The sequence below is a fragment of the Convolutriloba macropyga genome, chromosome 9, assembly GCF_964194025.1.
Source record: "Convolutriloba macropyga chromosome 9, txConMacr16.3, whole genome shotgun sequence".
NCBI lineage: Eukaryota > Metazoa > Xenacoelomorpha > Acoela > Convolutidae > Convolutriloba > Convolutriloba macropyga.
Window position 1 is genome coordinate 26,000,957 of NC_134476.1, and position 14,466 is coordinate 26,015,422.

General features: G+C 35.8%; 1 protein-coding gene across 1 annotated transcript in view; it reads left to right on the forward strand.

The window, feature by feature from the left end:
- Positions 1-1,453: 1,453 nt before the first annotated feature.
- Positions 1,454-14,466, forward strand: part of LOC142345687 (uncharacterized) — an 83,363-nt gene continuing 70,350 nt past the window's right edge. Inside the window, exons 1-4 of the mRNA XM_075397915.1 lie at positions 1,454-1,645; positions 1,712-1,993; positions 3,293-3,512; positions 8,916-9,160. Of these exons, the coding sequence (XP_075254030.1) occupies positions 1,491-1,645; positions 1,712-1,993; positions 3,293-3,512; positions 8,916-9,160 (902 nt within the window). The 5' untranslated portion in view covers positions 1,454-1,490. The remainder of the gene's footprint in view (positions 1,646-1,711; positions 1,994-3,292; positions 3,513-8,915; positions 9,161-14,466) is intronic.

Genomic DNA, 14,466 nt, shown 5'->3' on the forward strand with positions numbered 1-14,466 from the left:
TGGGATGCTGTTATCAAAGAAATTTAGTGCTCACTGCCGAACTTTGACGAACTTGTTTTAAACTTTCGTCACAAAAGCTGTTTTGACCATCCACTTTTCGTGCTTCCCAACTCAGTTTTTGTGTTTTCTTTTAAACTGAAATTAATTACGAATTGCAATTTCCTTAGTGTCTTTTCATGTAGTCTCTTCTTAACAAGTTTTTATATCAAAAAATTCCGATCAAATCCCCTTTCGTAATCATTATAGCATTCTGAGAAATTTTCACATTTTGTCGCGTTCATTTTGATTGCTTCTTTGACATGGGAGGCCGCCTGTGTTTTCGACAGGTCACGACGAAACTAGCTACATTTATTTATTATTAACTAACTAGCTGTTATTAACTAACTAACTATTATTAACTAACTAGCTACGCGTTATCGGCTAATTTTGCAACTGCTGATGAACTGTGTGCGCATTTCGTAGACTACACAGATTACTCGGTCTGTAAAAACTTTTGTTTTTTTTTATTGCATAACAGAATATTGAATTGAACGTCAGATCCCGATGACAAATTTACAAATGCTCTTAACAATTTTGAGTTTATGAAGAACGTAATTGAAAACTTCACTTTGTAATTTATAAAAGTTTTGAATTTGGTGACAGTTCAAAATGAGGCGCAACATAGTATATGATTGTCAGATAAAGCAGTTTTTTCGCCAGAATCAACAGACGCAAAAGTTTTTCTTCCCACTTGTGCAGACAGTTTCTATGAAACATTGCGATCACTCTTCTGTTTTGGGGGACAATCTTTTAGCCCATGCTGCTCAAAGATCAATTTTTTCAGGAAAATTCTTGTCAAGGTGTTCTTGCTCTCCGCACCAGCTTTTCCCAAAAACTTCCTTCAATTTAGCGGTAGTTTCTTTATCTCTATACCGAATAGATCGTCGTTGTAAATGTTGAGGCCATAAGTTGGCCACAAGTGAATGAAGAAGATTGAATTAACCATCAGATCACACTGAAGTCGAAAATTATTTATAGTTATCAAAAACAAACATTAAGTTTAATCGTTCAGGAGTTCATAGAATCTTGTTCATAGAATCTGAAGGTGTCAAGTTTAAAAAATGACTGCATTAAAGAATATGATCGGTTGATGAGTTCTTCGCAAAATCTACACATCGGTTTTGTTCCCATTGGTAACAACCTTCCATACAACCAAAAGTATTGTGCAGTCCATTGGAATAGAACTTAGCAACTATTCTCCTGGGTTTTGGTGGGCAGTGTTTCAATCCGTGTGTATCTTGAAACATCAATTTATTTAATTGCGTTGTGGTCCAGGTGTACTTGCTCACTCCGCACCAACTTTTCCAAAAAATAAATTGAACAATTGGAATGCGTAATGAAAATAGAATTGTGAAAATTTCGAATCTTTTTCGCAGGACACAGTACAATGGAGGTCGACTGTACAAAAGTTTTTACACCGGTTACACTTGTTCGCTTATTAATCATACAAAATGAATTTTCATCCGAACTATTATCATCCTCAACACCACCAGCAGCAACAGCAGCAGCAACAACAACAACAGCAGCGCGAGTCGCGTCATCTATGGGTGGGAAATATGCCAGACCATTTCGACGAAGACGACATAAGGGCGTATTTTGAGAAAAAGTAATTTTCAACTTTTGATAACATTGTGAATCTTCTAAATTGTTATTTGATACGGATTCATTGTAGGTTTGGCGAGGTCGAAAAGGTCAAATTGTTGCCGAAGAAAACTGGGCAAGGCGGTGGAGTAGCGGCGTTCGTGGACTTTACAGATTTGCGTTCAGCTCAGAAGGCGCATAATTGTCCCATTGTTATACAAAACAGGGAGATCAGGATGAACTACAACGACCCAAAAATGGGCAGACCACAGCAACCGCCTCAACAACCGCCACCACTTATGCATCAAAATTTCCAGCGAGATTTTGTTCCTCATTTTGATCCTATGCAGCGCGGCAAACCTCCCATGAAGAAGTTAGTTCTCTTTAGCTTTCTGAGTGCAGTTTAAAGTTATTGTTCTTATTTTTCGCTAAATTATTTCTGATTTTAGGAGTGAGGAGTTACTCGGCTTACTTTTACTTCGGTTAACGTGGAGTGTTGATTTTACTACTGACATGTATTGACTTTTCATCAGTGCTGTTTAAGTCGTTAATTGTTACGGTTCTACAAAGTTGCCAGCTTGTTTCACGTCAGCAAGTTAATTTGAATTAGAGCTCTTTTTGGTTTTTCGTAGCTCATTATGTATTAATGGTTCAAATGATGGAGAATTGGGATTAAATCACGTAGTCGAATATTCAAAGTTATGGAAAGATATTTTTCTCGTAATGAATGGATTTTGCTTTTTCTTGTTTTTGAGCAATTTTTATTTCCTTATTCTTTTGGCTGAAAAACTGAAAGCGAAATTTCGTGATATTCAATATCTATCTAAAAATGATATTGAAAAGAATGGCTTTATTTGTTTTCAACTTATTGGCTTGTTGAATTATTACTCGATGATGGATAAAAGTGACAATTAATGGGTCTCATAAAAGCGTAATTCGATTGAGTGCATATTTTAAATAGTATTTGCTGGGCAAGTAAATAATAAGTATATTGAGTTTGGCATTAAGGTTCTAAATCGTTTCTAATTGATCTGATTGTGTTTATTATTTCATTGGTAAGGAAGATTACGTTGTTACGAGAAAAATTTTCTGTCATTTAGAAAATGTTACTACAATCAGTGAAATTAGAGTTGAAATTCTTTATTATCCATGACTAAAACTCAGTCTTTCCCTATAAATGATCGGCAATTGAGTATGTTAAACTTTGAAAAATGGCATTAGCCTCCAATTTCTTGCAACGTGTTTTGTGGACAAAAGTTACGTATTTACGAAAAATATTTTTGATCCAATATTGCATAGACGCTGAATGTGTTCTGTAGAAGCTTTGTTGGATACCAATACTTACTTTGATTGATTTTATCCGACCGATTCCGTAATTACCAGTTCAATGCCTGCACGATCAGGTCCCTTAAAGCAAAAACCTTCCTGTAAACTGCTGACAAGATTAGCAAAGCAGTTTGCGGGCCTGCTTGACTTATCCCTAGATAAAAGTTTCCCAAGTGCATGAAGAAAATCTTGTTAAAGACTTACTTGGATTAATGATTCTGATAATGGGTTGTATGTATCTTACAAATTTGAGTTCATACTGGGATGCTGTTATCAAAGAAATTTAGTGCTCACTGCCGCATTGAACAGTTTTTTTCACTGTGGTTAACAATAATTTATCGTTTAGCATGTATCGAGGAGGTGCTCCTCCTCAGAGAGGTTTTCCTCCTCAAGAATTTGGAGACATGGAGCCTGATTTGGATTATAGACCACCTAGACAACGATCGCCGCCACCTCCTGGTCCAGGATATGTTAAAACTAACAAGCAGCACAAACGGCAGCATTATAGCTCCAGTCCGGACAGTAATGCTGGTGGATATGTGATGCCAAATCAACGTGTACCTGGGGTAAGCATATTGATGTTAAATTGATCCGTGACCCCATAGACCTCCACTGAACAGGCGAGCAATTTAAATCACCAGCTGCCTGAGATATGAGAAAGATATTGTTGGAAATTTTCGCTAGTTCCGAGAAAAAAGGTTGCGCCCATCTCAAAATTGGAATCTTTTCCGTTTGTGCCCCCCCCCCAGTATGTTATGCTCCCCCCAGTTACAGCGCACGTGCCATTACATATTAAATCGTCATGTAAAAATATGGCACGTGTCTGGAGGTGCAAATAATATGCACTCACTAAGCTTGGGGGGGGGGGGGGGGCACAAACGGATCATTCATGGCTGAGGTCGCATATAGTACATTTAATGATGTGGTTGCATTAAGTTTAGAATGTTTTACTCTTCGTTTTTACCCGTTCTCCGTGACGACTGTGCTTCATGTTTTTGCCCTTTGGCAGAAAACGAGTTTTTGGATCTATTCTGTTTCGGCCCACCAGTGTTTTTTATGACCCCCAGTTACAAATTATAGGTTTTTATATAGCACGTTACTGTGTAATAAATTAGCACGTGCGCCTGGGGGTCATAAAAGATTTATGCTCACTAAGCTGGGGGGACGAAACAGAATAGTTCCCGAGTTTTTATTAAACGAATAGGAAAATGATAAATCCTGAGATAACGCAATGGAGTGAGTATAGCTGCCTTATAGAAATAAGTGGATCTTTTCCGTTTGTGCCTGGGGGATCCCAATAAGCAAACAAAAAATGCAATTAAAGATTTTGAAGTCAGAGGCAATATTACAAATTGCTTCGGGTAGCACAATCTGGATGACAATTTAGCGCAGATATGGTACCTAAAGAGAAGAATTCTAGGAAGAATTCGGTCGCTTTTACTGTCCCGCTCCGCTCTCATCTGCTAAACTCAGCTCATCACATGGAGCACAGATGGAAAATTTTTGAAACAAGACGACTAATAATTGTTCCGATTAATAGTCCAAAGCGAAAGTTGAGGCTATTATTGAATTTGAATCGACCTGAGGCGCTGTCTTTTTTCAAGATCTTTTGAGCACGTCCGCAACGGGAACTGGAGCAATAAAGCGAGTGGTTTATTTCTTTTCTCACAGCCTGCTCCAATCCAATCATTTTTAAGAGATTCTCTCAATCATAATACTAAATATGTCGAAACTACAGTATAAAACTTCAACAAAATAATTAAGTCGTTTGACCTTAAAAATACTTAATGTCAGCAAAGACAGGTCAAATCGCTCTTCTAATTGATTAAGATTAAATATTTTTTGCGGTTTTACGTTTTGAATATTTTTTCCGGCTTTGATAAAAACGAGTTTTCGCAAAAATTTTTGATTTTTGAACATTTTCCGCTTTGAGGTCTTTTTCTTGTAATTTCACATTATTGACAGATCAGATACCACATTATCGGCGTTGAAAAAAGGTCAAAATTGAGTTTAAACGGCTTTGACATCGTCCTCCAAAGAATTCGATGGAATTTTCAATTTGCGTCTTTAATTCCCTGGTTTCTAATTTTGTCTTTTAATTTTCTGTGGTCTTGTGAACATTTCTATGTAAATGCAGGTCTTAGCGGCTTCCTCTGGATGAACAAAGTAACTCATTTATTAATTTATTTTGATAGCTAAAGATTTTACTCCCTTGAAATCAAATGTTTTAAAACAATAAATAGACGTGTTTTTTAACTTCACACATTGGTGTTTTTTTATGTCTACTTGTTACCTAGTCTCACTATTAAGAGTTCACATATCCCATTATTGGTGCACAAGGAAGGCTCAATTGATTGTCAGGTATTTTACGTAAAAGGTTATTGGCGTTAAGGGAAGGTACTAAAGAACATATCTAATGTTTTTACTGCGTTTAAACGGCTTTGACACCGTTTTTTTAAAATTAAACTATGTTTGATTTTTGCCTGTTATTGTCGTTCTTTTTGTGGTCGTATGACATATTCTGGTTAATGACAGCTATAAATGGCTCTCTGGATTTATAATTTAACCTTTTTTAATGATTTCATTTAACAGCTAATGTTTTTATGACTTCGAAATTATTTGTTATCGAAAAATTAAGTATTTTAGAGCCTTGCGCCTATTTTTCTACTTCTACTTGCTACCTATTGTCATTATTCGGAGGATACATATCACATCATTGATGTTCAAAGAAGTTGCAATTCATTATATCTTATTTTTTACGGAATAGAGTATGGTTTTAACGGCTCCGGCAGTTTTCTCGCAAAATTTAGTTGAATTTGTCTTTCTTCTGTATTTGTTGTTTGTTTTTTTTTCTTGATAGTGACTGATCTCATTGTCCTCATATGGAGAAATGAATGACCATTAACCTATTTAAATATTTCAGTTGATATCTAACGGTTTTCATGAAATTGTTATCAAGAAAAAAAAACATTTTTTTTGTTACTGAGCCGTTTTAATCCTTTTTGTCTGCTTGTTATCGGGTCCCATTAAAACTGTTCGAATTTTTTTTCTATTGAAGAAGAATTTAGTTGTTTACTTTAGGTTTTGTTTGACGCTCTTTTGACTTAGTAATTGTTTTTTATTTGAGTTGGAGGCAATTTTTTAAAATTCATACGCCAATTATTTTTGAACAATATTTGAAACGTCTTGCTCATTTGTTGGACAATTAATCTAAAAATGTGGATGAGTGGGGTTGCAACATTATGTGCAAACGCACATTACTGGGCCTCCTTGTTTATAATACCAAATTACATTAAAGCCTTGGTTTTTACAGTATTAAAAACGCAGATCATTTGACGTAATTTGAAATTACCGAAAATTTAGTATGTACACTTACTTCTCCTCATTTCTACTGTTGCTAAAAACTCAGTAATTTGGAGAGTCTCAAAATAAAAAGTTTCATGTAATATGTCCCCGACACTTCATCTAAATATTTAACAGATTAAGTTTAAGTTGACAGTGAGATTTTTTAAAAGGAGCAATTCCGATATTTTTCAAGGTGTAAGAAATTTTGGCAATAAGATTCACCGAAGATTAAACAAATTTCTGGAACAATTCGAAACGTATAAAAAAGGGTTGCAGGTATTTTGATAATTCAATCCAAAATGGCAGAAAGCTATTCGGCATGGAAGAGCCATGACAAGACCTGGAGAAATTATTTGCTGGAATGCGCGGCTGGATCAGCGAAATATATGTGGTTTCAGTGGAATGGACCTGAACTGAATGAAACATAATGAAGCAATTTTGTCCGACTATTTTTTGACAACGAACCCGCTGTGTACGGATGGTTTCCATATATTCTGCTGATTTAAAAATCGCAAAAGCGGTGAAAAATAGCTATTTATGTCAAGAGCGGTCTTCGGGTGCTTAGCAGTTCATGTTTTAATTAAAATTGCAAACAGGTTTTCGGATTTCGTGTACACAATACAGTTGAACAGACTGAGATGTTAGAAACCATTGAAATGGTATTTAAAGAACTTCTAGGAGTGATTAATGGTACTACTAGCACGTCTAATACACGCGAAAATTAAATCAATTGCATAATCACCTAAGCTCAAACTTCCAGGGTAGTGGAATAGAATTATTTAAAAGTACTTCTTCGAACCAAATTTTGTGAGGAAGAGTGATTTGCTTTCGATCGAGGCTTCCAACCGTGTCTTGGTATTAAAATAGCTTTAGTTGAGTAGATATGCCGTGTACACAAATAACAAGCCAAATTTATGTATATGTACAAAGGCAGTGTGCTATTTTATCAGCTTGTAGCTCTGTATAGCTCCTAAAAAGGAATTTACATGCGCCATGTGTGATTCCATGCTTTGCGACATTAGCTCCATTTGTGTAGGATTTATGTGTATATAGAGATAGAATTTGCATAGCATATGACGCTCATTCGTATATCTTACGTGTAAATAGAAGCTCCATAGTTGCACTGGGAATCAGCTTTATATGTATTGTATCTGTGTGTATTGTATGTGTGTGTGTGTATGTGCTCAGAACTTACTCATGAAATTGGGAAGCATTTTGAGAAAATACAAAAGAGGGGAAAGAGAATTGTTCTGTTGACTTTGCTCTCGTGCGTTGCTACTAGCATTGAATTATTTTCCCCATTTTTCCACACGTTATAACTTGCTCCTAAATTTACGTATATGGAACTATAAAATACAAAATGTTCGTGTGTTAAATGTAGCAGTATTGCTAAAATAGCACATAACTAAAATATGGGAAGGTATTGCTTCTGAATTTTCAGCTAAATTTACATTGCAGTAAATTATTACATTTGCTCTTTTATTTTCTCTTATTTAACATGCATATGTTCGAAATAGCGCCCCCGCCCGTTTCTCGATGCATTAATGTATTAAAGCAGAAATTATCAGTGGACTGTTATTAGAGAGCGTAGTTTAATTTACTCGCGCTTTTGCCTCGATCTTTTCCTTTTTGCTACATTGGCGCTTGTATTATATTAAAAATTGTTCGGTGACGTAGCATACGTACCGTTGTTGCTTATAACAGAAAAGAAGTAAATCTCGTTGCTTGGTGGAAAGATTTGTTCCGAAGTTATATTATTGTTGTTACTACCTGCTTGTGTTATTTTACGCGTTCTAACACAAATAAACCATTTGGTGCCTAGTTAAAATCTAGCGTCGTAAAAATAGTAGCAGATTATAGTAGCGCCTTTTTTCAATAACCAGAGCCTCCCACTATTGTTTCCTGCAGCAGATTTTTTTAAAAGAAATCGCCAAAACTCTTTCGCTGAAGTTTCATTTTCAAATGAAGGCTCGGTCATTCAACCGTAAGTAAAAACATCGCATAATTTTCGGTAGTAATTTGACAAGAACATTATTTTGAGTGTAGGCTAAAGTAGAAGCCGAAAATAATATTTTGCTGCGTTGTGGAATGAGATTTAGTTCAATTTAGGTACAAGCTAAAGATAAGCCCAGTTAATGAATATTTCGCTTGTTTAGTTTTGTTGCCACGTACACAGTATTAAGATCTGAATTTGTGTTGGTGACCTATCTTCAAATTTGCTGATTTAGTGCACCTATAGGCTAACGCTAGCTTATATGCACTGACGAAATTCAGTCGCAAAGTTTATGTCGATTCAACAATTAATTCTATCGATTATCTTAGAACGTATAGTTGAACTTGTGAATGATTCGAATTGAAGTTCCACGTTGTTGCATGGGTGGTTTTGACTGAGGCTTTATATTTGCCTTGAACGTGGTTCAAATGTATGCTCGAAATTATCTTTGATCACAATCTACGCTCTTACATAAAGACTTCGAATTTTACACAACGAATGCTAAGCTTATTGCGTACTTACGGTGAACGTAATCGTATTATTACCAGCATTATGTGCTAATTTATGTACCGTTGAATTCATTATGGAGTTGTTATTACGAGTCAGTTATGAAATTGGTGGCAAATTTTAGAAGGAAAAGCGAGCCAAATTGGGTTATCCGAGTGGCGATTTTGGAGCTTCTACTTCACAGGCTCCAGGTAGTTCTAAGCATCGGATGAAAATGGTATCTTCTAAACATGGGCACGCACAGCATCCAATGGGCCATGCCAATATCTCACCCACAACCGGAGTGTATGTGAAGCCAAAGAAGAGCAAACATCGCGCTCCATCCTCAAGCAGTTCGGAAGCGGGAAGAGTGTCCGAGTCCGAGTCCAGGTAACGATATTGAGTTTGAGTTTAAGAATAGGGCGAGAAAATTCACAAGTTTGGAATGAAATGTCAAGCGGTTTCACCCAATTGTTTGCAACTTTTTGATCAGTTTAATGCTTGTGTTAATCGGTAATTATCAAGATATAAATGAGTCGTTGTGTGATATGTTCTAATCAGAAACTTTCGACAACGTCTTGTGTACACCAGGTGAATGATCTGTGACTATTGTTTAATCTGTTATTGTTGCTTACGGTTGCATTAACGGTTTTAGTAGTTTACACTTACAACACTTGATGTTCTCAACCATCGCTTTGATTTCAAGAGGTGAACAAGTGATTTTTTTTAAGTTTTGGGCATTAGAGACTGCATTACCGAAGTTAATCGAGAACAAATCGGTATTCCAATTAAAAATAAAAACATGTAGATTTTTTGTGTGTGAAGCCACTTACAAAACTCGACAATTCTGTGGCCAAGCATCCTTAAACAATAAAATGGGTTGCTTCAACAGAAAAAATTACTGCTCCATGGATCTGAAAAGGATGAAATCAATGTTTACAAAAAAATAGAACAGCTTTCCATACTAAAGAATTATCATCAAACGCAAGACGTACTATTGCAAGTACAGGATTTAGCCTGCCGCTTGCTGAATTAATTGAAGATTCAGTAAAAAAATGAATAGATTAATCAAAAGTTTATATGATTTATGGAGGGAACATTTATTCTGGCAAAATTTCACGCAGACATTAGATTCCTAAAAGCTGTGATATTCACCTTGACTTCATTGTTTTATTCATATGCAATTGCTTTAATGTGCAATATTTTTTTAATTGCTCTCAAACAAAGTCTAGCAATTATATTAGTCCTGTGATCTTTTTAATGCAATCTTTCGTTTAATGCTATCTTTAATTTGAACGATTTTTGGTTGACCTTTAAAACTTTTCCTCCTTAAAGTAAAGCCCGGAGGGCATCAAGTGGCTGATCAGCTCTTGGAACCTTACTAAGCCTTACCCCTCCCCCTCAGCCCCCCCCCCCCCCCCCACTTGCACCGACCACTCCACGTCCACTCTCCTGCACTGGTGGTTTGGGCTCCCTCTCATCCAGCCCTATCCCCCACCGATTGAACCTCAAGTCCGCTCACGCCTCTACTCCTAATGCTAGCATCCGTAAGCCCTAGCTGGCTACTCCAGAAAGCAACCGTTCGACGGCCATTTGAGATCAATTCGCCAACTTCAGTCGCTTATGTTTAATAGCCGCGAAGCGACAGTGACTATTATTGTAAAATGAGCGAACAATCGAGTAGGTTTGAGGCGTGAATTTTTCAAGATACCTTTAGTGGAGTGAGAAATTGGTGTTTGAATAATTTGGCGGTTTTTAAGATGGATTTTTTTAGATGCGTCAATTTGACTTCTGTTTTCAGAGTTTCCTCCCCTTCAGTGCTTTTAAGACGGTAAACATGTGTTCTAATTGTTCCTATTTACCTTCGCTTGATTTCATAAAGGGGCAGCTAAAACTTATGACTTTGCCACTATTTGTTTAAAATATTAGTGGATTTTAGATTTCCCATTTTTTAAGATTTTCTGTTTTTGTATCTTCAATGACAGGTCTGATTGGTTGCTAATGAGGCATAAAAGAACCTAATTAATAGCTCGAGTTAATAGCTAGTGGTTTTTATAGCTGCAAAGCTGTAAGCTGAGCGGAGCTATATTGCGGTGTCCTCGGTTTTTTTGTTTCGTCTGACGCTCTTTTTCGTTTTATATTTGTTCACACCTCAAAGCTGAAAAGTCAAATTTTCTGAATGACTTCTTCCTCTCACTAACTGCTTTTGCGCGCGTGATGTCATTTGTTACTCTCTCTAGCAAAAAGTTTTTGGGTGATTAGATTTTGGTCATAAGTGACTTACCTCACTCAATAAAATGACTTTTGCACTTTAAAATTTAAGTTTTTTTAATTAGTTTAAGGTCAAAGTAACTTATATGTGTAATAAGGGTCCCTAAGGAAGAGACTTCTGCGCAATGAATTTTAACAAGCTTTATTAATTTATCGTTTAATTTTTTTGCACAGCTTTTTGAGCGGTGTAGATAAATTTTTCAACTTATCTCTGTATCTGTTTCTATCAGAATCATACGGCACGCACATCTATTCTTTCGCAGCTATTCCGGCAATCTGCCGGCTATGTTCATGATTTTGACATAACTTCTGGAAAGTTTTGAGTGAATTTTTGAGTTCGGTAAGTATTTATTGTACTTTTTGAGGTCTTATCATTTAATCTCATTGGGGACAGGTCTCTGTTGCTGCTAATAAGGGTTATGTTTATCGATTTGATCGTTTTTGTTTAAAGCTGATGACTTTGACACCAATTGTTTTCAATAATAATCAAATTTTTTGTTTTGGGAGTTTTTATTTTCAACCTTGTCGTGTAACTCTTGGTCTCATTATTGACAGGTCTCATTGGTTGCTAAAAGGGCTTCAATTGAAGCAAGTTGTCTCAGTTCATAGATATTGCTTTTTTGACCGATGCGCTTGTTTGTTTTTTAAAAATCTTAGTAACTTTTTTTTTAGTTTTGCTAGTGTTTTTTGTACTTATTGCTGTCCTATCACTTAATCTCATTGATAACAGATCTCAACGGTGGTCAGTAAGGACTCAACTAATTGATGTAATTTTATCCTCCAGTAGCTGTTGAGTTCTGTGACTTTAATACGTTAAGTGTTTTCAAAAAGTTTCGGCAAGATTTTGTTGCGTTTTTTTTGTTATTGAGAGGATTTGATATTACTATTGAGAGGATTTATCAGCTTTTAATGACAGGTTGCTAATGAGAAATGGAGGAATATAGGTGGCAGTTTAAGTTCATATCAGTTGTTTTATGATATTGATCCTGTCTTGTGCAAAAATAAAAGTTGAATTTTTTGCCTTGCTTGTTTTTGTTGTTCTTGTTTTGTTTTATTGCTTGGTCTCATTACTAACAGCTCTCATTTGCCTGTCAAAGGGTACTAAATGATTGTCAGGTCATACGTTTAAAGGGGTCTAAATGATTGTCGGATATACGATTCTTTGAATTGTATATCCGGACTTGTCCTGATGTTTTTTTTTAAATCTACGTCTCCATCGATGATTCTTGCGGCCTGACATCCTGGAATTGACTTTTTCAATTTCAGTGACTTCTATTCCTTTGCAGTTAAAATTTGTGTACTTGACGTCATTTGTTCTGCTTTTAGGTCAATTGTGTGACTTACCTCAACAAAAAATGACTTCTGAAATCTCTTAAAGAACTTACGTTTTATGAACATTTAACTGGTTAAAGATCAATAGTGTGCATCCAAGTAGTGGCAAACGTATATGCCCAATTTGTTGAGTATTAGATTCGCGAGTTTTTGATTTCGAATTTTAAATTTTGAAGAAGCACTTAGGCTTTTCTAATAGAGCGTATGTGTCTCATAAAAATGACAGTCCGAATCTAACCCAAAAAGTCTATTCAATAATAAAACATAGCTGGCAGATTGCCAGAAAATAGCCATGATAGACGCATGTGGCCTTCCATGTAATTGAAACTAAAGAAATAAATTAGACAAATTGACCAACAGTCCCTTAATAGACATAAATGAAAGCTTGAAAAGTGATTTGGTTGCTGAATAAAATTGAAGAGAGCGGAAGGTGTGTGGTTTTTTATAATTTATTTTGGTAGCAATTTATTTGCGATAAATTTTTTTGAGAGCAAAGTTTTTTTTGCGTGCTTTTTGAAACAATTCACCTTTTTTGGTAAGAGGTTTGCGTATGATATTGCATTTATTTTGTTTTGTGCCAACTTTTTAGCGAGTTGTCTTTGGTATTACTCACTGCGTAAAGTAGGATTTGATTATTTAAATAATTTCTTTGTTGAGAAATGACAAAAATCAAAATTTTGCCGTTTTCTATTTTGCCGTTTTCAGCTATTATTGTAAACATGTGTCATTTTTATGCAAATTTTTCGCTTGACAATTTTGCGCATTTCTTCTAGAGCTTTCTTTGACTTCTCAAGTGACTTTTATACGCTTTCGTTCATCATTTTTCAGTGACTCTATTGCTCTCACTCCGAAGTAAAACTTGTTGCTAATATATAATCGGTTGCAGTTTGGGTAAAATTAGTCATAGCGCAGTGGTTAGTGCGGGTGAATATGGATCGGGAGGTCAAAGGTTCGAATCCCGTTGGGGCATGGTTTTTTGCACCCATAAAGAAACATAGATTTAGGCTACAGATCCTGAATTAAATTGCGTCGCCTGTCGTTCAAGAGCAATTCTTCCGACATTTGTCGGTTTGTTTTTGTTTTTTCTCTGATCTTAGCCGAATTTCTCAGCCTATTTTGACTTGACTAATCTTAAGCTAGCTTTTCACTACTCTAATTTTCTAGTCTTTCTGTCCTTCGACTATAAAATGTTTGTCTCTTCTACTTTTTTTGACGAACGTCGACGCATTTTTTTTGACGAATTGACGTCAATTGTTCGTTAGTTCTTTTGTGTGGTTTAAAAAAGTAGCAGTTTATGAAAGTGGTTGTTTTGCTCGAGTCGTTACAGAATTCTTTTGGCTAGGTTTTTTTTAATCGTTGAGTTCCATTTTTGGAACGTGTGTTTTAGAAATCAAATGCTGAGCTTGAGAAGAAGTGTTGAGCTCAATCTGCTGAACAAAAGCAGAGGCAGAATTTTAAATGATTTTTAATAGCCGCCCTCATCTTCTCAGCCGGCTATTATAGCGCTCCTATTTTTTTTTACTTCGTCGAATTAAAAAAATGTTTCGCTTTACCTCATTTTGCCGCCTTTTCAACATTTTGCGTGAAATCTTTTTGACTTCTCTAGGCTAGTTTCTCTCTTCTCTCATTCTGCTAAAAGTGATTTTGAACATCAGTTGCTCAGCAAAGCAATTCAAAATGAACAGAGTCAGTATAAAAAATTGAAGTCAGAAGTAGAAACGGGATAAACCCATAAAGCCCAATTTTAGATGCCCGCTAATTGAACGTCGTTCCTATAAGTCTTAGTTACCATCTCTAATGCTTATTGGTATTGATAGTAGCCCCTGTAGCCTCTCTCTAAAACAGAAGTACAACCACGAAATGCCATCAAAATAAATCGGACTTTAAAAAATGTTTTTGCACAAAAATCTTTTTTCAATATCTTCTGTTATTTCAATCCCAATCATGCTTATTGGAATCAACGGCGGCTATTTTCCGGCAAAAGCAGAGGCAGAATTTTAAATGATTTTTTCCATTTTTCTGGCAAAGAGAGGAAATTTAGGTATGTAAAATTTTTCGCTAAGCGAGCGATTTTCCTTTGATCAAGTGCAGCC